A 25790-nucleotide genomic window follows, 5' to 3' on the forward strand; every position below is an offset into this window, starting at 1 on the left:
TTTCCAGTCTGCACCCTAGAAGCACATCAGAGAAAGCCCCTATGCAGCGCTCATAGCAGCTGGAGTCAAAGTGAGCTATTATGATGTGAGCAGACATAAAACCAGCTGAGCAGGGTTATTGAGCACTCAGGTACGGGCACTTGGGCTGAACTAGACAACTATAGGTAACCACAGTTAACAAGGTAAGTGAATTCATGGTCTGCTGTAGACTAGGAATGGAGATGCCCCCCAGCAGCCTGAACCAAGATTTTCAAACCTCAGTGTATTTGGGTCAGGTTAATGCTCAGAAAAAAAAAGAGAAAAAAAAAAAAGAAAAAAAAACCCTACTGTTAATGTAGGCCTTGTCCCAGTACCCGTTTGCTAAAAACAGTTTGCATGACATTTCTTTTCATTACATATCAATTCACAAAATCCAGCTAAGCTGTGAGTACTTATCAAGCAAGCTAATTACTCATGACACTGGAATATAAAGCTATAAATCTAAATCACGTGCAAACAAAGTACCTGACAAAAATTGTGTTATTTACTTCCTAGGTGCAAAAAAAAATTTTTTGAGATTAGGAAAAAGCAGCACAGAAATAAAAATCTTTTACTCTTTTTTAGATGCAAACCAAAAGCTTTGTTTCTTCATCTCTAGAAGATTAAATTAGTGTTATGAACTAAAATGACAATGAATTACAGAAAGTATCATATTCTTCGTAATATAGTACTGTATATATTTGTTTGAAAATAGAAATGTAATCCATAACTGATCTAAAATAAAACATATACACAGCAGCCATTTAAAAGGACAGATAAAACACTCATTAAAACCCTAAATGTAGAAATACTGAATCATAATGCACAATTCCATTACAATTTACTGCCTGCAATGTAAATACCAATTCTCCAGGTGATGCATAAAATTCAATTTAGAAAGAAAAATAAGGACCTCACCCGATATAAAGGCAGACACATGCTAGGGTTTGAAAAACCTGACTGTGCTTTCCTCGTCTCATCAGAATATTTTTCTGGAATTCCAACAAATCTTTTATACATCAGACAACTGTCGCTTCCCGTTAGCGCTTTCTATAGATCACCCACCAGTCCCAACCAGTGTCCTGCCCAGTCCAGCACCTCTCCTCTCATCGTGCTCACCATTGCCATCTTATTTCTGCCAAATCGGAGCTATTTATATATACTTCCACTGATTTCAAAGGAAAGAGCTGGCATTTAAATTCATCTAAAACCTCTTTTATCCATTCTAATTGTGAAATTGCCAAATAACAGGACTGTATTTTAAAAAAAGCACGTTGGACAAATTAAATGACTAAAGTTTTTGGAGGGAAGTGTACGGGGGGGTTGTGGATGGGGGAGGGTCCACACAAAAAACGTAAAGAAAACCTGTCACTTTTTAAATGAATAGCTACCATCTGCCAGCATTTTATCTGAGGCAAAGTTGATTAATGCAAAGTGAATGTTTAAGATCACATCGCTGTCTGCCTGAATAAATTTCAGGTAGTTTACTTAGGAAATTATCGGTCCTGTTCCTTAAAAGACGGGGTTCTTTTGTCATTATTGGATTCCTCCCTCCCAAGTTTTTATGCAGCGAGACCCCAGAATAAAAACATTCTCTCTTAAATTGCCATACTGTACAAGGGCCTTGAGCACCAGAACGTTGTTTCTGGCCCCTCTGTGCCACGGCAGCAAGGTAATTAATCTGCTCGACAGAGGAGATCCCACCTCCTCCGCCAGCTTCATGAAAACTTTCAGGCAGCCGCTCTCCATCATACTGAAAAGTAAATTTTAGCAGCGTAATTGTGAGCAGAGAAACTACAGCAATGCTCTTCTTATCCTCAGCAGGAAATTATTTTGCACTCAGATTTCCCTTAATTTTTACTGGATTAATTATTTTACTGGATTACTTAAATTTTCACCTTTATTTACAGTATCTTCCTGAATAATAAAATAAATGAGTTATAGAATTTAAACATTTTTCTTTTGCTAACTTTATCAAAGCATTGCTTTATATTACCGTTCTGATAAAAATCATTCTCAAATACATTCGATTACACGTTCTTCTTTAGAACTTTACTTCGAACAATAACAATTCAGAGGAAGTTTGCAGAACAGATTTGGAGCGATATGAACCTAAAACACACAAAACCCGGTTTTACGCGTGCGTTCCCACATTACGTACTTGCGGCATCAGATGGCCTCCAAGTTCTCCCTCACCAGAGAGAATTTCACACCCGTTATTCAGGCTGGGACACCCTCTATTATCCAGGGCTACAGAAGTGAAGGGCATCATCTGTGCAAAGTGGTGGAGCTTCGTGCCGTTCCATATGGACATATATTCTCTTTGCTTGCACTTTAAGCTGGCTGGACACCAGCCAGCTCTGGTCAGAAGTCACAAAGTTGTTTTAGCTCAGTACATGGTGCCTGTGTCTCGTATCTCCGTAGGGTTTATTAGTTTAGGCTCAACGCAGCGCTAGGACGGCCATCTGGCCCCCGGTACGAAGCAAGCTCCAAACCCGCTAGTGCAAAGCGTGGGCAGGACAAACGGATATACGCTTGCACAAGCCCATGTGAACTAACCTTGGTGAACTCAACTGATTCATGTAAAAAAAGAAACACAGGCAAGTTTAGCACTAATGAAATTAAAGAAGTTATGACCCTTTACTCAGCTCGGGAGCATAAAATAGAAGCATGGGATTAAGCAGCATCTCCTGTACCCTCCCATACAGTGTGTTTTGCACCTTTAAATGAAGGATTTCTATTACTCCTAGTCTGGACATCTCTACAGCAAGGTAAGATCGTGAGTATTTGTATCCGTCAGTTAGGCTATAGAAATGAGTACATTACGCCTACATGTTCTTTTTAATCAAAGATAAAACCTGAACCTCGTCTTCAGGGAGTGCTAGCTGTTACATTTAGTCACCTTATTTCTTCATCCTTTTATATCAACTAATCAAAGGACAACTCACCAGTCCATCCTTTAGGAGCACGTCCCACTGCACCTGACATAAAACTGTAGTTAAAACACACACGCACACACCCACTTCATAACCTTACACCGAACAACAAAGAAATGGCTCGAAAGTTAGGAGAGCTCTGTGCAGGAAATTGTTCAGCAATTCCAAGAAGGCAAGCCACATCCCATCTTCAAATATAATGAAACTGAGCAATAAGATCAAAATACACACTCTTAGTAGCTGATAACATAAATGATACTTGAGTTTTATTCACCTACTACACAAGCAAACACCATAAAATATGCCAAAAAAATGAGCAGCATTAGGTAAATATTTTTTTTAATGTGCAGGTATGTGGTTATCTTTTACTTAACTGACATACTACTCACACTTACAATTTATTTCTTTCTTACCTGAGTGTTATTAGAGCCTCCAATGCAGGGGAAATTATTCCACTTCCTATGAAGATTATAGAAAGATGCTCTTCCAGTATTTGACATAAAGATGTAAAAAGACAGAAATATTCCCAGGACAAATAGATGCCTATGTACTCAATTTTAATGAAACTGCTGAAATTCACCCTGCCCTGCTTCAAACATCTTTCCCAGGACATATTACTTGCAGGTATTTCATTGAAAAGAAAATACCTAGAAAACAGTAAGCACTCCAGCTTACAAATGCTCCCACATACGAGCTGTGTTATGTTTTCAGTGAGACAGAACTTCTCACTGCAATAAAAATCTACAGGTTCACTGTTTTTAAGAGGACATTCAACTGACAGTGGTCCATCAGGTAGTAAAGAAGTCACTCTATAATCACACATTTTCTCCTTACAGAACAGAATGAAAGCATCCAATCTGAAACAATCCTAAATCTAGTCATCTTAACAGGTTGGTTTTTTTACCACCCACCCCCCCCCATCTACATTATATCCTGTTGGAATATACATTGCTGAACACCACACCCTCCGGGTTTGTTTATTTCAGAGCTCTATTAATTGAAAACAATGATTTGTTTTCTCTTTTGTAAAAAGGAAAAAGGCATAGAGTTTGTCTTTAAAATATAGTTGTCAACTATCAAGGGGTATATATATGCTAACATCCACCCTAGGGGTATTTCAGGGCTTAAGTCTGTTACAAATAAAATCTTTATTCATATGAACAGCTACCTGGGGGGCAGTACTGCATGTTACACATAATATATTTATATATGTGTATATATATGTGTATATATATAAAATAATCTAGCAGTGCCATTAAAACAAACTGGAAGCTACATTGCATTTAGTCTCTCCATTTTGCAGATCTAAGTCTTGTACTACTAACTTCTTTGGGTTTTGAATTACTTTATGTAGAGTCCCTAAAATATAAAATACTTTCATCTAGTGTGTTATATCCACTGTTTTATCATTTTAAATTGAAAAGATCGTTCATGGTAACAAAGAACAGAATTACAGAAAAAAAGAAAAGCAACTTAAGAACTTTCTTTGAATTAAGAAAAAAGGCTGAAATAGTTTTTTTTCTGTTACGTGCATTCAAGAATTACTGAATAGTCAGTGTCCACTATGGAAAACAACTTTAGACATTATCAGATATCTACATTTATCGAAGAGTTTAAGCTGTCTGAAGCGAGCTGGGAGACAAAGCAGACAAGGCAGCAGCTCTGCAGACTGACCAGATATTGAGGAGGTCACATCTCTCTGCTGGACCTTCCTAATTTAAAGGAATGAAGATTATAATATTCCATCAACTGCTTACAAACCTCTCTAATACATTGTTGAAAAACTTGTGTAGAGAAAGCAGACAGTAATTCCTCTCTTGTCCAGTACATTTCAAATTCTGGAATTCAGAAATTGCCACCAGAAGGATGAAGCTCCTTGAGCTAATGCAATATCCAAACAGACACTTTCTTTCCAATTAAGGAGAAATCACTTGAGTCTCTGCTCAGTGATCAAGAAAGTTCTTTAAACTGCTCAGTTATGTGGCTGCTGCACATCACTGTATTAGACCAGCTCGTGTTTAACAGTCAAGTATGTGAGCTTTGAAAACTCTCCTTCTGGTCTTCCAAGTTGGAGGGACTCACTGTATGTCTGGTGTTCCCCACTGACCGGGGCTTCTGCCCTCTTAATAGAGATGAATGAAGATGTGAGCTGGTTTAATGACATACTGCACAATGAAACCATGAAGACAGTAAAGCAACATTTTTCTAGAGAAACACGGATCAGCCTTTGCATTGGGAAAATCATATAAATCTATGCACTGCTCCAGATAAAATACCAACTCTCTGATACCTTCCAGAATAGCTACATGTGTCCTGCTTTAATCATAGAATTATTTGGGTTGGAAAGGACCTTAAAGATTATGCAGTTCCAACCCCCCCTGCCATGCGCAAGGACACTTCCCACTAGGCCAAGCTGCTCAAGGCACCATCCAACCTGGCCTTGAACACTTGACATCTCTGTGATAACTTATCCCTTTGATAACTCTGAGCAAACCTCATTTTTTCCATGAGAACATCATTTTACTACACAGCAAGACATTGGCTGCCCAGTTCACAAAAGTACCATTGGGTGCACTGCTCGTTATCAATTCAGCTTTAAGTCTTGCTCAAGGGAGTACAGGTCTGTTCTCCAATGTAAGTATTTGCAAGTTCATCACAAACTCTCTGGTCACTGCAGAGCATCTGAATTGAACATCTATGATTCTGCACTCCGTATTCTGCTTCAAACACACTTTATAAGAGTGGCCCTTCATTCACTGAGCATCACCTGAAAACTAGCAAACCTGCTTCCTTCCCATAAGCAGCTGGAATGTATAAAAGTACAGACCTTTCTTAAATGTATTTGGACAGAAGGAGAGCAATACTAGTTCTTAGCACCAGCATTATTTCCCATACGTACCAGTAATTAGAAATAAAGAGCAGTTAGAAAATAAAAATGTAGTAATGCAGCTCCTTTACCAAAAGTGTTTGCACTTGAAATATTTGTGACCTTCCTGCATTATTAAATGCACAAATAGAAACACGGTATTTACAAAATGTCACATTTATGAAAATCACTTGTGAATGAAAATTTTTATTCTACAAATAATGTCAATATTATAAATAATGCAAAATTTGGTATTTCCTATGACCTCACAAGAAGGTTGAACTATTTCAATGTATAATTCAAAACACATGGTCCTGCCAGTTTGCAATGAGAATCTGGTCTTAAACTACCACCTGAGAAGCAGATCTATAGTGGCTACCAGTAACTAGAAATAAAAGAAGCAAAATTAATTTTAAACCCTGTTGTTTTCCAATAGGAGAGAGTAGGCAGGCTCATTAGGTTGTAGTCTAACACATTTATACTTTCAACTGAAGAAAATACCTGAAACGTTCAGTCACAAAACATTAACAATACACAAGGAAAGGAGAAGGTACCTCTAATCAGTTTTCCTCTTACCAGTCAACTCAGACCTTGTTCCTAAAATTTTATCCTGCCTGCCAGGATAAGGTACACACTCCTTTTTCCAATACTGTATCTTTGTGAACTTTGACTATTGGATTCCATTTGATCAAACTCCCATGGCAAAGGAAAAGCTTTCCTCTTTAAGATGCTCTATTGGTTAGATCAGATTTATTTGCTGTCAGTAAAGGTTATATTTGCACATAAGTCTATAACAGATTGCAAGTTTATTAACTTCAAGTGAGTTTTCAAGCTGCCGGGTTGAGGTTTTTTGGTTGGGTTTTTCAGAGGGTGGGTGGGGTGGTTTTTTTTGTTGTCATTCCCTCCCCCGTCCCACAAGATGTGGGTTACTTGACAAATTGGAGTTAAGTTATCTTAGGTCAATGTAACTGTAAGTTAAACTAATGAAGTGTATGTCTATGAGTGATGTCTGATTAGTTTAATACAGTTAGTGCTGGACAGCTTGGGCTGCTGACCTTGAAGGAACACAGATAACATTGTGATGCGTTGGAGGATGTGGTTGTGATACAAGACAAATTTACATAACAGTTTGTCATATACACTCCTCCAAAACAAAATGTTGCAAAAGGAAAGCAACAGGAAACCAATGCTAAATGCCTCACACGAGACAAACCAGGGAAAATTAATTATAACATTTGGCTTGGGAGGGTAGCTTATTTTAAATACAAGCCAAAGGCAGGCACAGAAAAGGTGTATATTTATATAGCACGCATTCCAAAATGGATTAGACATTATGTTGGGTAACACTGTTCAAATGCAGCCTTCTATAGAACAAGATCTGCTCTTGAAACATCATAACCCTTCCCCACTTCACTATGTCTACTTGCTCCTGGTAACACAGTTCAGAACTGGGTCAGGTATTTAACTAGTTAGCACATCATTTGGCCTGCTCAGCGTCCGGCTGGACTGTGTTGGAACAAAGCTGCTTGTGCTAAAACATCCCTGTGCACAAATGGTCTCTCTCCATGAAGGTGAAAAGTCAAGCGAGTGCTCATTTCCTACCCACGCCGTGATGCTCTGCTGCTCGCCCTGACCCGAGCACGCACCACCATGCAACATGTCACAATTTAATCATCTTAGTGAATCTCAACCGATCAGGTAGGCCAAGTAAAGTTGCTGGCTTTAAAGACAGCTTGGCTCTGGAGTGACTGATTCTCACTACCTGATAGTTATCTGCTGACCTAAATCGTCTGCTCTTATCAGGCCAGGTTCTAGCTGATAGAAATTTGCCACTTACATAAATGCATAATTGATATCCACAGTCACTGGCACATCACAGAATCGGACCATCATTAAGATAAAACAGCTCCCTTAATCCTCCAGGTCAGCCCAAGCAGGACACTCTGATAAATCAAACTTGCTAACAGATACATCAGAGGGCAAGTGAGGAAGCTTGCAGCATTCATATCTTTCAACCTAATCTGCAAAGCAGAGTTTAAAACTTTCAGTATTACTAAATTAACTTGATATTTTAAAGTAAGATGTACACATACATGTAAACACAAACAGGTACCCATATACTTGCACTCCTAGAGACTTTGGCAAGGCAAGACAAAGTAGTCTAAGCAACTGTAAGCCATGGTGGTAATTTCCTGTATTTATACCCGAAGAAATCAATGCAAGAAGAAAAACTTGTACTGGCCATTGCAAATCTCCTTTTGCTTGCTCACACACACTTGCATGCACACAACTGAAGCTCAAAGACCCGACTGAAGGCCTCTCTGTAATGTGAGCTTTGAAATTATTCAGTTCCTGGGTTACCTGTAGTTAGCACTTGTAGGCACTGTTTGCATGAAATAAAGAGCAGCAGTTCGTGCTTTCCAATGCCACTTCTTAGCAGGGAGTGTACAGAGGACACAGTCATCTTGTAGCTCTTCCTGGAGAAGATCCATCAGCTGTTTGTGAGAACCACCATAAAAAGCTTCAATGAGAAGAACACTCATCTTTCAAGTGCTTCAGAGCCGTCTGGATTCTGAAAATGGCAGTAGAGAAATATTTTACTTTATAAATTCAACTCGCTCTATTTTATTTTTAAAAAAGATATTGGAAAAATAGCAGAAATATATTGCAGGGCTTTACAGTGTCATAATTTTTTCCGTGAAATTAATATTTCATATTATATTAATGAGTTTATTTCAGAAAAGGCTACTTAACACTTATGATGACAAAATTACCACACCTATTAGTTTCAACCATTAAAAGATACCGCTTGTAATTTTTAAATGAATCAAAATGTGCAGGACTTAAAAAAATACTGCATTTTGAATGTATTTTCTTTTCAATCAGATATTGTGTATTTAATCAGATATTTATAAGCAGCCTTACTTGACGTACTCTTAAATATATAATTCTTCCATAGGTTAGGAAGTAGTTCATCCTTTTATTTTTATTTATTACATAGGTTTCCCCCTTTTCTTGGCAGTAGATAAAGCTAAAGGACAATTCAAACACACCTCAGCCCAAACAGCCTCTATTAACAGTAACTTGGGTAAGTGACTCCAAGGCAGAGAGCAGCCTGGTGAGATGCAGTCTGAGCATCCCCCTGGGACACTCTCCTGCATCGCTGGGAGCTGAGATCATCACAGGATTGACAGGCTCGGACCCTACAGGAGATAAAAGCTATGTTGTTTCCCCAGTACTCCAAAATGGCTGGAAGAGAACAGTATCGCAGGCTTAAGGAAGCTCTCGGGTGAGAGGCCACAGAGCTGCTCACAAACAGGATACAAAATGTGCTGCCCAGAGCGAAGGGAAAGATGAAAACCCCATGACTATTACTCATCCCTTTTGTGAGTCACAGGCTTGGGGTACCAAAAAGCTGCTTTTCAGATACTTCGAGCAAAACCATCACAGAGAAAAAGCTGATAACAAAACCCTGAAAGGTATTCAGCATCCATGACTGCCTTTCTGATGGTTTCCTTCTCAACATACCCTGACAAGGGAGGACTCGCCATTAAACTTAATTGCTGGGGTTTCATGTTTGATGCTCTGCATTGCAAGACCGTACATCCATTTCCTGACCTGCAACTTCTAGTGGTTTCAGACTGTAATCTTGATCTTCTCAAAGCCTCTAGTGACAAGAGGTGAGTTCTCAACAGAGAACTACCTGATCTCCAGAAATTCTCAGTCATCATCTCAACTTTGGAAATTAGTTCAGGTTAAAAAAAATACGTATTCTGTGGTGGGGAAAAAAAAAAACATCAAAAAAACCCCTCACAAGTGCATCGTAGCTATCAAAGGATCAGCTAGCCAGCAACAAAAATCCAAACATTGAATAAATTTTACTTGGAGACAAAATATAAGAAACCTCTCGATAGTTTTGAGTCATTAGCCCATCACAGTGCCAAGCTGAAATGGTGATGTAGATCTCCTGGGTCATTACAGAGCAATTAGCAAGAGAAAAAGTATTCTATGCTCTGACTTTCTTGCCATAATCCAGCCTGGATTCAGGTTATAATTTGCTCTATTATTCACTCCCCCATACTGTTTGGTTTGGGTTTTTTGTTTGGTTGGTTTTTTTTTTCACAAATATGTCCCTTTCAAAAGAAAACTGATAGCCTTCTGGAAGCAGAGACTTCACTCCGTTTTGGAGCTTGGTTCTTTTCAGGTAGCAAGGCAGATTCTGATCCCTTTTCCACTGACCTAATTTCAGAAATCACACATTTGAGATCACTGACGTTTTCTGCATTTACAATGATGTAACCGAGATCATACTCCGTACTCCAAAGCCCTTTTGGAGCCTGCAGGGTAATAACTGCTATAAAAACACAAGCTGTGTTTTTGAACATGCACTATTCACCTAAAGAACAATTTGTAATTAATCATGCCATGCTTGTCATTGAAATTTTAACTCAAAGGACTGGAGGGAAGTGTTTTGCAAATTCAGCCCCCAAAAAACAGGGTTTGTGGAAAGTTGGTAAATGCCACTGAGTCAGTCAGACAGGAGGAACAAGTTGCAGTTAATTTACAAATCATTAGCAGTATCAGCAATAAAATAAACAGTTCATGAAATATCTGATCAGACTGCACTTCATCAGACTAGTTCTGAAACCCGTTTTATCACTAGGTATAGCTGAATCCGCAATGTGCTCTTTGGTTTTATTTTGCAACAGTTTTCACTGTCTGTCCCATATGGGGACAGAGAATGACTGTACGTGCTGACAGCAAGAGACTCTTTCAGTTCTCAGGTTTCCTTCTTGCTTAAAGATCCTGACATTTAAGTTATTCTGCCTTTGTCCTACCTTTAGATCTATTTAGAATTATAAAATGGTTTGGGTTGGAAGGGACTTAAAAGCCTATCCAGTGCCACCCCTGCCATGGGCAGGGACACCTCCCACTGGATCAGGGGCTCCAAGTCCCATCCAACCTTGAACACCTCCAGGGATGGGGCAGCCACCACTTCTCTGAGCAACCTGGGCCAGGGTCTCCCCACCCTCACAAGAAAACTTTTCTTCTTAATATTTAAGCTAAATCTCCCTTTCAGCTCGAAACCATCCCTCTTTGTCCTATCCCTGCACTCCCTGATAATGAGCCCCTCCTCAGATTCCCTGCAGGCCCCCTTTAAGAAAAAGGCATTATGCAAACATTACACAATATTGCCATACAATAAACTCCCTTTGGCTATTGACATCAGGAAACTGGGTTAAAAATGAGTAGATGCATCACGGAGTGGGTATTAAGTGGCTCTTCCTATGTAATTCTACACAATAACACACACAGACCCCGTGGCAGCAGCGCGCGTGGGTGAAAACCAGTAATGACACATTTTTAAGAGACAATTTGAAGCTCAGAAGCTTTCTTACAAAATTCTTGCTCCCCCAAAACTTAGGTACTGCTCACTATAACCCTCCCTACATTCTGTAGGATTCTAGTGTCATATCATCTTTACACATTACTGGTAATATACATTAAATTCAATTTAGAAAGAATGTTATATAAAGAGCAGTATAGGGCAAGTTGTGTTCTTGTTTTGTTTTTTTTTACAAGATGCTACTTAAATATGAAACTACTAAAGAATAATGGCAGCACAATATATGTCACGTCGACTTCAGGGATTGACTAAGCTGGAGCAATGAAAAAGTCAATAAATCTTCTGTTTTAAAAAGATACACTGATAATGCAAAGGAAATTGTATTATGTATAACTAATAATTTCTTGTATTTAAAGAGGCACAGAGGAGGTAGGACACAGTCATTTACCTCATATTTCACCCACATGACTTCCAGTTTTGTTCGCATACAAAAATAACATCTATTATTTTTGCTTTATTTCCCTTGACCTAGCCAAGTTAAGGTAAATATGTACCATACACTCCTCGGAGGTCTCGAAAAGACACAGCTGATAAATAGCCTGAGAACAGGCACTGTATCTGATGGAATGCAATCCTCAATTAAATATAAATCACTCCAGGTATTCTTTTCCCCATTTCAAAGAAAACAACAAATATTAGAAAAACAGAACTGCTTCCCCTTTCTCATTACAGTGTTTCCTCTCTGGAGCCAGCAATCCTGGGTGTTCCTCTAACAGCTCAACCCCATCCGCAGGGCTGCAGCACCCTTTGCTTTGGTAATTTGTTATTCTGCCTATACCAGACGTAGCAGCATTTTCTCTGGAATATATATTAATAAGAAACTATCTGAAATAAGAAAATCCTCCCAAGTGGTAACAGTGTCAAAAATGCCACGACTAATACAGAGGTATATTAGAGGACTGAGAAATTTAGGTAGGTAATTAGGTTCTGTCTCAAAGCCAGCATCTCACAGTGACATTCATCCAGGGTTTCCATCCAGCTGTACCGCACGGTGAGCACATTGCAGAAAAATAGCAAGTGATGGAGTCCCTAAATGGGCCACTGCTGTTTAACCTGATAATTTTCCTTCAAAAGACATTCAGAGACCTATACAGACTATTAAAAAAATAACTTACTTTAATGGCATGGAAGAATTAACTACTCAGCGAGCCACAGAAACCATCGCTTCTTTTTAAACTCTAGGTGGACACCAACTCAAGTATTTTTGTTAACCAACCAAGGTAGACAAAACTCATCATTTTCCATGATTTATTAAAGAACGCACATTCAATCTGTCTTATAAACAGAAGTGTGGTTTCACAAACATCAGCACAGCTCGCATCAGAAAGCCATAATTAGCTCGTTCATTGATGTATTCAGACAACATAAATTACAGATCATGTTTAAATATCTGTCCAACAAAACAGCTGAGTAACAGTCCAAACCCAAAGGAATAATTGTTAATATATTCCATAGGTAGAGAGCTGCTATTAGTTACAGGAAATAAGGTATATGGTTTCAGTAATGATTGTTTTAACGGTCACAGTCCCACACGTACGAGAAATTTATTCCACCACCGTATCCAGAGTAGACATGGTTCAGTATATTATATCTCAACCGGCTACAGAACCCATCAGATATACACTGTGGACATAAACACACTTATAACCTTTGGTGATTTCAGATAAACACACTGTACTACCTAACACAGGCAAAAATGTTTCAATATTCCACATTCTGATAAAATGGGGTTTTCCTATGCACTGCTACAGGGTCTTTACCTTTCCTCCTATTACTTCTCCTTCCCAGACCCACCACACGCACCAAATCCTAAGTGTGGATGTGGTGCACGCACACACACACACACAGACCTAGACTGTAAGAGCCTGCATTACCCTCCCACTCACAACGGTGACTCACCGAAACCCCAGAATTCTACCTGAAACACAATCATATTTTAATGTTTGACCAAAATTTACCTCCTATTTAGATCACCCAAAAGTACCGGCTCTAAGGTTTGTCATTACTAAACTCTACCAGTGCACAAAATGAGAATGCCACTTAATTTATCTTTTATACAAATCAAGTGGAAAAAGCAAGAACTTCTCTGCTTCTTTTGAGAATGTGGTAAACCAAAGTGGTTCACCTTTATTTGGATGTCTGTATCAGCACTAATATTAATTTACTGGTGACATCCATAACCCACAGTCTGCGCCATCTACACAATCTGAGAGCTGCAAACACCTACAGCATCCCCAAACCCAGTATTACCTGCAGGCATCAAGGAAGATCAACACTGTCTACATCAAAACCTGCCTCCTTTTGCTTTACTAGACACCAAAATAGAACATTTAATTTTACTGTGCTTGCAATCTACATATACATTTTCAAAGACTGTCTTTATTACATTGACAATCAATTCCTAGCTAGAAATAAAAATAGAGTGAACAGGAGAAAATGAAAGAAGTCCCAGTGGTCTCAGGTAAGGAATCCCCCATCTGGGAACTCTGCCTCTAAATCCATTTTAGTGCAAGACTTAATTATGCTACTTATTTGAAGTACTTGCTTAAAGGATTGATAAGTTTTAAGCTGCAAGAGGGGAGATTTAGAATAGATCTTAGAAAAAATGCTTTCCTGTGAGAGTGGTGAGGCACTGGCATAGGTTGCCCAGAGAAACTGTGGCTGCCCCATCCCTGGAGGTGCTCAAGGCCACACAGAATGATCAACCTGATCCAGTGGGAGGTGTCCCTGCCCATCACAGGAGGGTGCAACTGGATGATCTTTACGGTCCCTTCCAACCCAAACCATTCTATGATTCTTCCTTGGCAATTTTAAGAGTAATGTACATACAAATTTATTAAAAATTATCAGCTGCTTGCCATACACTTTAAAATATGCATTTTTTTTCTTTTTCCTCATTCCCAGAACTATGTCCCTCAAAACGCTCGCACATCACAACGTGGGACAGGTGTGCATCCCATAGAGGTGAGAAGCACAGCAGCACTTCAGATGATATAATTAGAATTGTGAACAACAGAATTTTAAAAGAATTGGTTTGATCTTAACTAAAAAGCAAACTGTGAGGATCGCTAGGTTCAGTTCTCACACCTGTGCTTTCAAACCCAAAATGCAGCATCAGGAATTGAAAGTTACAGTTTAAGGATGTCCCATGATAATTCAGAGACACCCTGAGACAGGAGGCTGTAATGGTTCCTTTGAAGTTTACATATTTAGAAAGTAACGTGCTGTAAAGCCTGCATGTTGTCCTGTGCATGCAAAGTAAACAATATCGTTATAAATCCCTATGAGAAAGTTGTTACTGCATATATAGAGTTTGCACTTTAAAACTCCGTATTTAAATTGTTTTATTATTTTATCTATGCAAAGGCACTAATGGCCTTCATTTCTTGAAATAAATTAAATTTGGGGGTGGTCAGCTATAGAAAAGCAAATAAAATTAATTCTTAGAATTTTCTCTTCACCTTCTTTCCTGACAGTCTCGGACCCAGTACAGATCTAATATGAGAGCACAACCTGAAAACACAAGAATAGCCACTGTATTTGATAGAAAATTAGCTATTCTGATTTAACAGATAATTATAAGGTCCCATTTGCCATGTAATTCGAAAGCCTGGAATAATGATAACTTTTAAGAGTTATTGTTTCATGGTAAGTTGGCTTTATCCAACTTATTTAGAATATGTTTATGGTTCTTGAAGGCTCAACACAGATTTCAAGACTCATCTGTTTCAGTACAGTACCTATTGCTATAAATTTGATAATATTGATGATACCGAAGGCTTACATTAGGCTTAAAGAGATGAACGATACTTGATTTAGAATATCTCCGAGTGGATAGCGAACTAATAGGTGTGGTAATGGGAGATGTAGAGCTATTTTTAAACTTGACAGGAGACATATTAGTTGCTAGTTCCCTATTACAGAAAAAGCACTAGTCTGGTAATAATGGGCTGGCATTTTGAAATTCCTCCAATTTATTAGGAATATGATGAGAAATATGTTCTACACATTCTGGGGTTTAGATGAGCTTCTTTACAGAAAGGTAGGAATTACAACCTACCTTCACAGAGAGTTTAAAAACATATATACACACTTTGAAAAATAACTTACACGTTTTAACTAATTGTATTTGAAAGGCTTAGTCTACAGTTCATACAAGCTGTTCATTAAAAGACAAAAAAACACTTGTTAGAAGCCATCATTAATTGGTCTTTGACATGATCATAGAATCATAGAATGGTTTGAGTTGGAAGGGACCTTAAAGATCATCCAGTTCCACTCCCCCTGCCGTGGGCAGGGACGCCTCCCACTGGATCAGGTTGCTCTAAGCTCCATCCAACCTGGCCTTGAACATCTCCAGGGATGGGGCAGCCACCACTTCCCTGGACAACCTGTGCCAGTCCCTCACCACCTTCATGGGAAAACATCTATTTCTAAGATCTCATTGTGAAGAATTTCTTCCTCATGTCCAATTTAAATCTTCCCCCTTCCAATTTAAAGCCATTCCTCCTCATCTTATCACTCCAAGCCCCGCTTAAAAGTCCCTCCTCAGCTTTCTTGTAGCCCCCTTCAGGTACTGGAAGGTTGCTATAACGTCCCCCCAAAGCCTTCTCTTTTCTAAACTGAACAACCCCAACTCTCTCAGCCTGTCCTCACAGCAGAGGTGCTCCAGCCTTCAGATCATCTTTGTGGCCTCGTTCCAACAGTTCCATATCCTTCTTATGCTGGGGATTCCAGAACTGGGCACAGGAGACCAGGTGGGGTCTCCTGAGAGTGGAATAGAGGGAGGGGAATTACCCTATCTCATAAAGTTGGTTTGTTTTCTACAGTAAATTTGAAGTAGTAAAGCTGTAAATGATAAATAGCTAATCATTCTTGTAGCATGGAAGTTTTGGATTTAGCACTGAAAACCCTCCTCTTGTACAGATACTGGAATTGCAAGAGTTAATTTAGACATTACTTTAAACATTAAGGGTGGTAGCCTGAGATGTTTGACAGCAACTTTTGAGTAGGCACAAGACAGATTTATTTTACAGTCAGAAACTTGAATTTGAATGTGATAAAAAATCTGCATCTTCGGTCACACCTTGGGTCAACAGAAAGGATGGGATGAGATCTACAGTCAAATCAAGCTTAACTGTGAACTCTGGGAGGAGTCACACACCAAGAAGTGTTACCAGGGGACAGATATGTGACCTTTACAACAGCTACCAGTAAGGTAACTTCAAAATGGAATTCAATCACAAAGCAAAATGTACTTCAAAAGTGTGCCAAGTGTATCTGCTGTGTTATTCACCTAAAGACCCACAACACAGGCAATTTCAAATGATAATCATCAAGATTTTGCCAACCTACAAAACCCTTCACTGAGTGAAGAGAATAAATCATCAGGGTTTTGTTTATAAGAAGCAACTTTGATACTTTAATGTATAGACCCCTACAGTAGTTTAGATATGATGGTCTTGTGATTCATAAAGGAACTTCAAGGTTGCAAAGTTACCTGCACATAAAAATCCTTTATTTTAGCTATGAATTACTAGAATTCAACAGCTAAAATAATTTTTGGTTTTCCACTTGAGCAACTCTTGTCTTGCCAGGCAAGAGCTGAAACAGTGCTGCACACTAGGAATCTATGAGAAGAGAACTGCATCTCAGTAACTTCTATTCAGTCAGCACCACGCAACCTCTTTCAGGAGCTGCTCAAAAGATCTCAGATTCAACAGTAAACATCACACAACATTGACCTTTACACAGTACTAGAGTTTACATTTTAAGAATATTTACATCCTATTTCCAACTTGACATACACAAGATGTCATCCACATCAATTTATAAATCTAGAGCAATAGTTGCCAATTTGATTTACAGTGTTTCCTTTAAATAATTACCCTATAAAGCTTCGACCAAGCCCTCTGAAAGGCTTATAGCAATATTACAGGCTGCAGAGTATGATCAAAGTGCTGACAGCCTACTGCAAGTGTTCCCCAACATCACTGCTGACCCAAGAACAGCAAATTTAAAGACTGAAGTCACTTGTTTCCATTCTTCTGTCTGCAGAGCCTGCAAAATACACGCTAGGATATGCTTGGGGAAAATAAAAGCATATTCATACACATTTTATTTTACTTTGCAAGTATGAGAAAGTTAAGGGGTCTACCTTCTCCACTGGGAAGTAGCTATGGATATACACATTGCAGAAAGCTGAAAAATACCGATGTGAGTTAAAGAAATACGTCTATTTTAAACTGACAATTGAAACAGGGAACATTTCAGGAGATTTTTTTTTTCATGAATAGAAGTGAGATACAAACATCTCAAAACAACCTGGAACGTTATTTTGCAAACAAGCTTTAGTTCTGACCTGAAGTTCGAAAAAGAGTTATTGCAAAAAGAAGAAATACTAATGCCTAGGGGAGACCCTAACAGACACAAGAGTAGCCTGGCCCTTTTCAGCACTGCTACAGGAAAGAACAAGGCAATGACACATACAGGGTAAATCTTTTTCTTTGAAGATTATCAAATGTCTGGTATTAGAAAAGTACCATTAAAAATCACCACCATCAGAAAGCCTGTGCCTTGAAAATTTTGCTTCTATTGCACACAATTGCATCTGACTAAATTACATGATCTGCATTGTAGACTCTAATGAAAAGGCTTAAAAAGAGTTGGGGTTTTTATTTTACTTCATTATAAATCATGAAGACATTAGTAAAACTCACTTAGGATTTCAGTTTTAGCATCACTTGAGAATCACTTCTCCACATACCTAAAACAGAGTCTGAAAAGCACTTACCCTGCCTAAGTAAACTAGCCATGGTCATAAAACTTTCCTCCTAAAATCTGAAAACCCTTATCAAAATTAAACATCTTGTTCAAGAAAACCAGAATGATGATGCCATTTATCAGCTACTTCAATTTGAACCACCAGAGAACCCGCAGTGCAGCACCTAGCATGCTCCTCCTGCAAACTGGTACAACATAAAGAACATTGAATATGGTTTATAATGGCCATGACTACTGGGGTGCAAAGAAAACCATCATTACCACCGAGCTCACTGAAGAAATGATATTAAGGTCATTACTAGGAGATCCTAACTATTTAAAGTTTTGCTGGCTATGAGTAGGTGCTCTTACTGACATCACTGATAGGGTGAAATGCCAGAAATACCACTACAAGCCAACATGAGAAATCATTTACATCTCAGGCACGCAAGGTCTGTGCTTAACTTTCCCACTTCTTCATTTCAAAGACACAACAATCACAAGTCTCACCAGCAAGTTAAAGATTTAAGGGATGTGCAGTTGTTATGTCCACTGGGAAATTTTTGGCAACACCATCAGTCAAGCAAGCATTCCCAGCAGCCACGGCAGCTCTTGGAAGCCTGAAGAACAACAGCATATGGACAGATTGGAAAATCCTCTGAAATAAAGGTGGTGGTTATCTCAGAGACTCTTCCACATGCAACTGGACTCAAAGCTATAGTACAGCTAAAGGCTTTCATATTATATTTTCGCATACAAAGCATATTCAATTGTGGCGCTTAAGACATAAGGAAAACAGACCAGATACTCATCGGGTCTCAAAACAGACATAGCGACTGCTCAGCAGATATAACACTGACTTGCCAACACTTCTGAGAAATCTGTAGTGCTTGCTGTTACTGTAGATGAAAGCCATGAATCCCTTGGCTGTCAAGGCTTTCAACCCAAACACACTGAACATTAGGGCTAAGAAAGCTTCTTCCCCATGAGCCAAGACACACAACATTAACTGTTCAGGTGAAGCAGAATCATTTATATCAATTAAAATGTAAAATTGGAAAATACAAAAATGTAATTTTTAACTGTTTCTTAGTCTTTGCTAGAATTGCAGTCAATTCAGATAGTTTTAAAGAAGTTTTAGTGTTGCCTTCTAGCTGACAAAAGAGAAAGAGAAATGGTGAAACATTTTCACCTTCATAAACTTCTGCCCTTAACAGCTGCATCTTCTTCCAGTCAATGTAACAAACACACTCTGCTGAGCGAGGAAGTCTTAAAGTCTGTGAAACTTCAAGCAAAGAAAACTTAGGCCCCAAAAGTTTACTTTATCCAAGTGAATTTATTGGTGGTAAATTGGAAGTCACTCTATAGCCCAGGGAAGTCACTGCATCCCTAGTTACAACAGAACATACAGACGCTGCATTTTTGCTGTGGTGGTGGCTCTGGACACCACTGTACTTGGCTTTTTTTAGCAAAAACAAGTGCTCTGCTTATGGAGATAATGTTAAACCTATCATCATTATCTATTTATGTTGAGATTTTCAAAAATAACTTTTATAAAAATGGATCTGAATCAGAGAGAGGTGTCAAATGGGTCTTATCTTAATACAGAGTAAATGACTCGGATCTTTCTGAATCTTTTCAGATCAGATCTTCCCATCGCTGTTTAAGCAGAAGTTGGTCCCGCAAAGATCAGTTAGATGTAGATACTTTAAAGTGTTATATGAAACTGGCTTAGCCACACGTTTAAAGCAGAAATACGTGCGGAAGACACTTCACTCTCCCAGTTTGAATATTGGAGAATAAATATAATTAAGGGAGGGGGGAAGGGGTGGCAAAAAGAGAGTTGGATGTTCAAAATGACAACAGCTTGTTGCTGTGCTTGCAGAGGTTAAGTTGCCTCCAGCAAATATATACAGTGGAAAACAACACAGACAGGGTACCCAATTTAAGCGATACCAAGTAAATGCTTTGAGAAAAGGAATTATTTCCACCTATCTACATCGATCACACACTAGTTCAGTTCTGCTGAAGAGAACCTAATCCAAACTCTCTCTGTTCATTTCAAAGTGGTTAAGAATCCTTTTGTGAGGTGCATTCAAAATGCGCTAAGATGAACAAAATCTGTTTTGCATGCCAATATCCTTGGAGAGGGCAATATTCATGCACACTGATTCAAGCTACTCTTCAGAGCTGCAGCACTTGCCTTCCCACTGACGCTCTGAATGAGTATGGACAAGAGAGATCCGTAAATGATTTTTCCTAGACTCTATAGACAGCTGGTTTCTTAACACTCATGGAAGCATTTTCTTGGGCATTAACACAATGACTTCGAGTCTGCTTTTCTCTTTAGAGCTCTTTCCTTTCAAGCTGTGTAACACCACTTGATATTTAGTGTACATTCAGCTCACATGAGCTCCTCAACCAAGCAAGCACTAGGCTTCGGCATACTGAAGGTGCGTAGTGGTTGACTAACAAACGCAGACCATTTCTCATATTTCTGCTTATTTACAAATGCCACTTACAGACTGCTGGCACTTATAATGACACCTGTGATGTTGCTGACACACCACTGCATTTGCAAAGTTTGCATCTACAGGCACAGTCGATTCTAAGAAACTTGCCGGTGAATACACAGTATTTCCTCTGACTGTAACGAGAAAGGTTATTTTGAATATTTCCCATTTGAATAGGAAAAAAGCTTCAGAAAGAAAGTTTAGCAATGCTAATGCCCCACTGATTTTCTTATCACCGCACGTTAGTTCACTTGATTACTTTTGTCAACAGTTTTCTCCAAAATTTTCCCCTAATCATATTACTGCGTTGCTTAAATTATACCCTGGACACATATTCATACATACATACAGAATTTCATATATTTGTTACAATTACTGTTGCCTGCTGAATTATTATTCCGAAGTCTAGAACCTCTAAATACACTTCAGCCCTTCCAGAAACCTTGACTCAGAGTGTGACAACAGAGAAATACTTGGTTTGGTTTTGTATATATAGACAGACTATAAAGAATTCATCTTGCAATGGAGGCAAAAAGAGAATGTATATGAATTATTCAGTTTTTCAAAGTCAAATGAGTCCTAAACTATCTTGGGAGGGGAAAAAACCACAAGATCTATGTGCATGTTCAACTTACAAGCTATTTGCAAGCAAATGCTTGGATTTGATTAATAAACTTAATAACTACACAACTTTTAACCAAACATTTTCAATTGTTTTCTTTAAATATGCTTTAAACAGCAAAACGTAACTGTTCTGTCTCCTCCCTCCAACCCCAAAATCATACTACATCATCTGCTTGGTGTTTTCCCATTATTAACAACAAGAGGTTTCATTTATCCGCTTTCATCCAAAAATGCTGAAGAGCTTAACAAACATTAATTAAACCTCACGACATTCCTGTGAGGTAGGCAGGTATTGTCACAGATGAGAAAACTTGAATTAAAAATCGTGATTTGCACAATTTTCCAACTGTAGTTGTAAAGCCAAAAGCATAAGAAAGGAGCCGTGACTCCTGTGTGCCTCTTTCCAGCCACCTCCATGCACGGTCTCTTTTAAACCAGCAGGAATTTATTTGCCATTCTGCCACAGGTGAAAAAATACTCTGTACAACAGTGTTAATTTTTCATTAGCATGAGCCCTTGTAAGAAAACACAGACAAATACATATTTTACCCAAACCGCAACTTTCATTATTTCATTTATTTTTAAACTGAAAATGAGACAAAATTGTGTATCCTGTATTAATATAATTTCTCATCTGGTTAGCTGATGAATTCCATCTTCAAAAGAAAAATCCACACTTCTTGAAACCATATGAATTGCTTCTTATATGACTAAATCCCTGGTTTCCTCTGTGCATTTATGTTTCTTAACATCTTCTCTTTTGTTTCCTCTTCGTTTACTTTCTTTTCTAATTATTTCATCTTATTTTCTAATTATTTCCTGTTGTACTTCCTACATGAAGTTTTTTTCTTCTTTAAACTTTTCCAATGACTCAAAGGACAGACCTACAGCACATCAACTCCTACCTTGATGAGACCTGTATCAAATTTTCCTGTCTCAAACTACTCTCACTTCCAGTTTTTCCTGTGTATGGACACGCTGACTGTGTCTCCCATGCGCTAGGCTCTTCTGCCTTCACCTTACAGATCAAATCCAAACTTTTTCTCTTCAACTCTCATTTCCACCCCCAACTCCCCCACCCCCCTCAGTTAGACTTAAGCCTCATTTCATCCCATTTTTCTCATATCCATTGGTAAGTCTCAACTCCTTATCAGAAAAAAGGAACAACTTTTAACATGCTGCCAGAGTCATCCACTTTTAGATCAACTCTTCTCCAAATGTTCTTTCCAAAATTTCTCCAATCTTCTGATCTTTTTTCCTTCTTTCCAGCCCCTGCTCATGAATGCTTTAAGTCTAACAACACTCTCCTATGCTTATTCTGTACACGGACCTCTAACTCCATTTCAACCTTTGGTCTTCTACACTCCTACTCCTACCTTCTATCCATATCGTCTTCTGTAAGTACAAGTTGAGACACCAAACACATCTTCACACCTCTAGGTAGCTCTCTGTACGACTACAATCCAGACTGCCCCATACATGTAAAACAACTTCCAACGATGCTTCCAATTAGTCCAAGAAGCATGAGAGTCCAACAAAGTTGGTTTTCTTTCTTTGTGAAGAAACTCATTGAAAAAAACTGCAATCCTCAAAATCAGCCAAATAATTTTGTGTATTATTTTCACAAATTTAACAAATATGTAGCTCATAAAAGCAGCAGTCTCTGCTTTACAGACTAAGTTGGCACAAATAATAACTGTTTTCTGAATGGATATCCACACTACTCATGCTAAAAAAACAGCTATTAAAATATAAGCAGATTAAATAACGATTTATTTTTTTTTTTACAAAAAGATTGTTATATTTTTGTTGAGGATCTATGCTTTTCTATAACTTTTTTATTTCTTTTAATTTGGAATCAGCATGAGAAGTTAAATTAGGTCTTTTTATTAAAACCATACAGGTTAGCATATCTTGTTTGTACTGTCTGCTGTAAGGAAGCAAGCTCACATTCGCCAGTGTACAGTAAAAATAGGTAGCTTTATTATTCATATACTCTCTGCAAGTGGCAAATCACAGGCTTTGAGAACTGTTCTCATATGGAAGCTGCAACAAATGTTCAGTCATCGCTTTCTCTTTCAGCTCTCAAAATTACAGCTGGATTTTTCAAGCATTACATGTGGTTTCTTGCATTTCAAAGCTTCTGAATTACTTGGATCGCAAGAAGCAGAAGTTCTGCCCACAAATACTTTCTTGCTTCCAGTGACTTCACGCCACAGCCAAAAAAATATGGACTGGCAGTAAGATGCAGCTCGTTTCACCATGTATGCTCACCAGCATATATAGCATCCCCGCAATCATGCTGGGTCTATATCTGCACTCAAACCCAGTCTATTCTTTTTCCATCATTCCACAATGGTGAAGTTGCAGAAGAACCTAAGCAAAATATTATATCACACGTGCTTAGGGGTACAAAAAGCCAGTGTAAGGAAAACTACGTTTCTCCAACAGCTTTTTGCTCTGTAGTTACCATCATACTATTTAAATTCATGACTTTTACACTATTTCACAATAAACACCCTAACCAATGGGAAGAAATAAATGTGCTATTGCCTTTTGGTTACTATTTTGTTTCCATTTAGAGAAAAGAAGTTCCCTCCATTTCTGCATGCTTAACAAAGGTCAAGAGTTATTTTATTTAATATCTGCAGGCAAAAAAAAGTTGCATTTTTTCCTTTCTAATATCCCCTAAGGCTACCCATTCCTTTGCATTCAGCTGGTGATAGAAGGAATATCTGAAATCCTTTGAAAACTTCAAAAATGCAGTACAGATCAATAAGTTTCATTATGAGAGACCTCTCACAGCATGTTAGTCTCACTCTCCACTACCATCATTGACTTAGTGCTTGATTTCCAGTGTTTGGGCTTTTCTTTTCTATACAATAATGTTAGCAAATTTTTATCTCCCAAGCCACGAATGATGCAAGCCCTGCCTACCACAGAAACTGCCACTAATGAGCAAACATTCTCCAGTGCTTAAAAACAGGTTGGAACCCACAGAAGAGCAGTTTCAGTGAGACTCCTACTCTTTTCTTTTTTACCTCTTTAGATGTATCAACCCTACCTTCATTGAAAACAGCCACTTTTCCCAGATAGCTTCTTATGGTGAGATAACAGAAAATAAAATTGCTTCTGAAACTCTCTAACAATTTTCTGACTGTAACATTAAAAAAAAAAAAAGTTTCACCTCTATAATAAATGCTTTGCTTTGCAGGAACTGTAATAAATCATCCTCACTGTGGCATATGAAAATCCAGACTGAGACTTGATTCTGCTCTTCTAAAGCCCCACACTGCGCAACATCAGACCAAAGCGTGAGCACAAGCTTCTCGGGCATCAGAGAAACACCGGGAACATCAGACGCTGAAACGTGTGTAGGTGTATTAGCAGTCCTACCATCCATCTGTCAGAAATCTTCGATGTTCCTGTACATCACCCACTGGCAGAGCTGCCTGCCAAGCAAAAATATTATGAAATGTTCGTTATATACTCAAATCTTCCCCCCCCTTTCCAAGGAGGAAATGGAAAAGCCTGTCCCTCCGCACATACGTACTCACATTCATTACAAGAAACAGTGAAAGACTTTCAAATTCACCTAAAAAGAAAATCTACCAAGAGACCAGGACTGCGAATTTAGATATATTTCAGCAAACTTTACTTACCAGAGGAGATGCTGACTTTTAGTTCACATATATCTCATTTTTTAAGGTACGTTAAAGACCAAGTTTACAATTAACTGAACAGACAGCGTACAAAAGGCTTTTAGAACTACACCATATGGTCGAGGGAAAGGAACAATCTGGACTATCCACATTTCAATCTGCAGGCTTGTCCACCTCTATAACACATTGTATTGCTGTAATAAAATATTAAGATAGAAATGTAGAAGTGAAAATAATCTATCTTTTGCACTACCAGGGAACAAGGCATCCTACAGTCTAGTGCGTTTAATAAATATTTTAAGTTTTATGGCTTTGGCATGCTGAATCAGATATAGTCAATAAAATTCCCAATTCATTTAAAACTATTTCCAGAAGGATATGGGTGGGTATTCATCTTACGCTTCAGGGAAATAAGAAATACCAGTTTACATGGGGTATACTGGCAGCAGTTTATGTAACAGATGACACATTCTTGGAAATCAAATAAAAGCAGAAAGAAAATACCCATTGTTGTTTAGTGAAGGACTAATCACATGGTCACAGCTGGAACCAGTGTAAATCATTCATTAATAAAATTCTGTTGTAGTAGTCACTTTTTTCTTCTGCTTTTCAAATGCCAATAGACAAAAAAAACCCTCTTTCAATTATTTGTAGAAAGGATAGATTTTTAAGTATTTCATAGTTACTATTAAGCTTGCTAAATCTTTACAGAAAAAAAATGCCTACCATGATTCCTAGACCAGAATCCAAATCTTGAGAAAAATCAGCCGAAATCTTTTGCAGAGTACATTTCATAATGTCAAGTAATATAAATGACAGCCTTATGAGTCACATCCCTCAATGTAAACTAGAAAGTTGCACTTGATTAAATACAGACACTACATAAAAAAAGATCATGTAATACCCAAGTATTCCATAATTACATACGTGGCCAGCTCTGCTTTGTGGAGGAGGTCACACTAGAAGGTCTCCAAAGGTCCCTTCCAACCTGAATTATCCTAT

General features: G+C 38.3%; 1 protein-coding gene across 8 annotated transcripts in view; it reads right to left on the reverse strand.

Annotated features, from left to right (window-relative positions):
- Positions 1-25790, reverse strand: part of GTDC1 (glycosyltransferase like domain containing 1) — a 174152-nt gene that overhangs the window by 119755 nt on the left and 28607 nt on the right. For 6 of the 8 annotated variants that reach the window (XM_069861584.1, XM_069861590.1, XM_069861589.1 and 3 more), the window contains exon 2: positions 8182-8385. In XM_069861584.1, coding sequence (XP_069717685.1) covers positions 8182-8363 — 182 coding nt within the window. In that variant the 5' untranslated portion in view covers positions 8364-8385. Of the gene's footprint in view, positions 1-8181; positions 8393-25790 lie in introns of all 8 variants that reach the window. The other 2 variants (XM_069861583.1, XM_069861585.1) reach the window with 1 other exon arrangement.

This window comes from Phaenicophaeus curvirostris, chromosome 7 (genome assembly GCF_032191515.1).
Source record: "Phaenicophaeus curvirostris isolate KB17595 chromosome 7, BPBGC_Pcur_1.0, whole genome shotgun sequence".
Taxonomy (NCBI): Eukaryota; Metazoa; Chordata; class Aves; order Cuculiformes; family Cuculidae; genus Phaenicophaeus; species Phaenicophaeus curvirostris.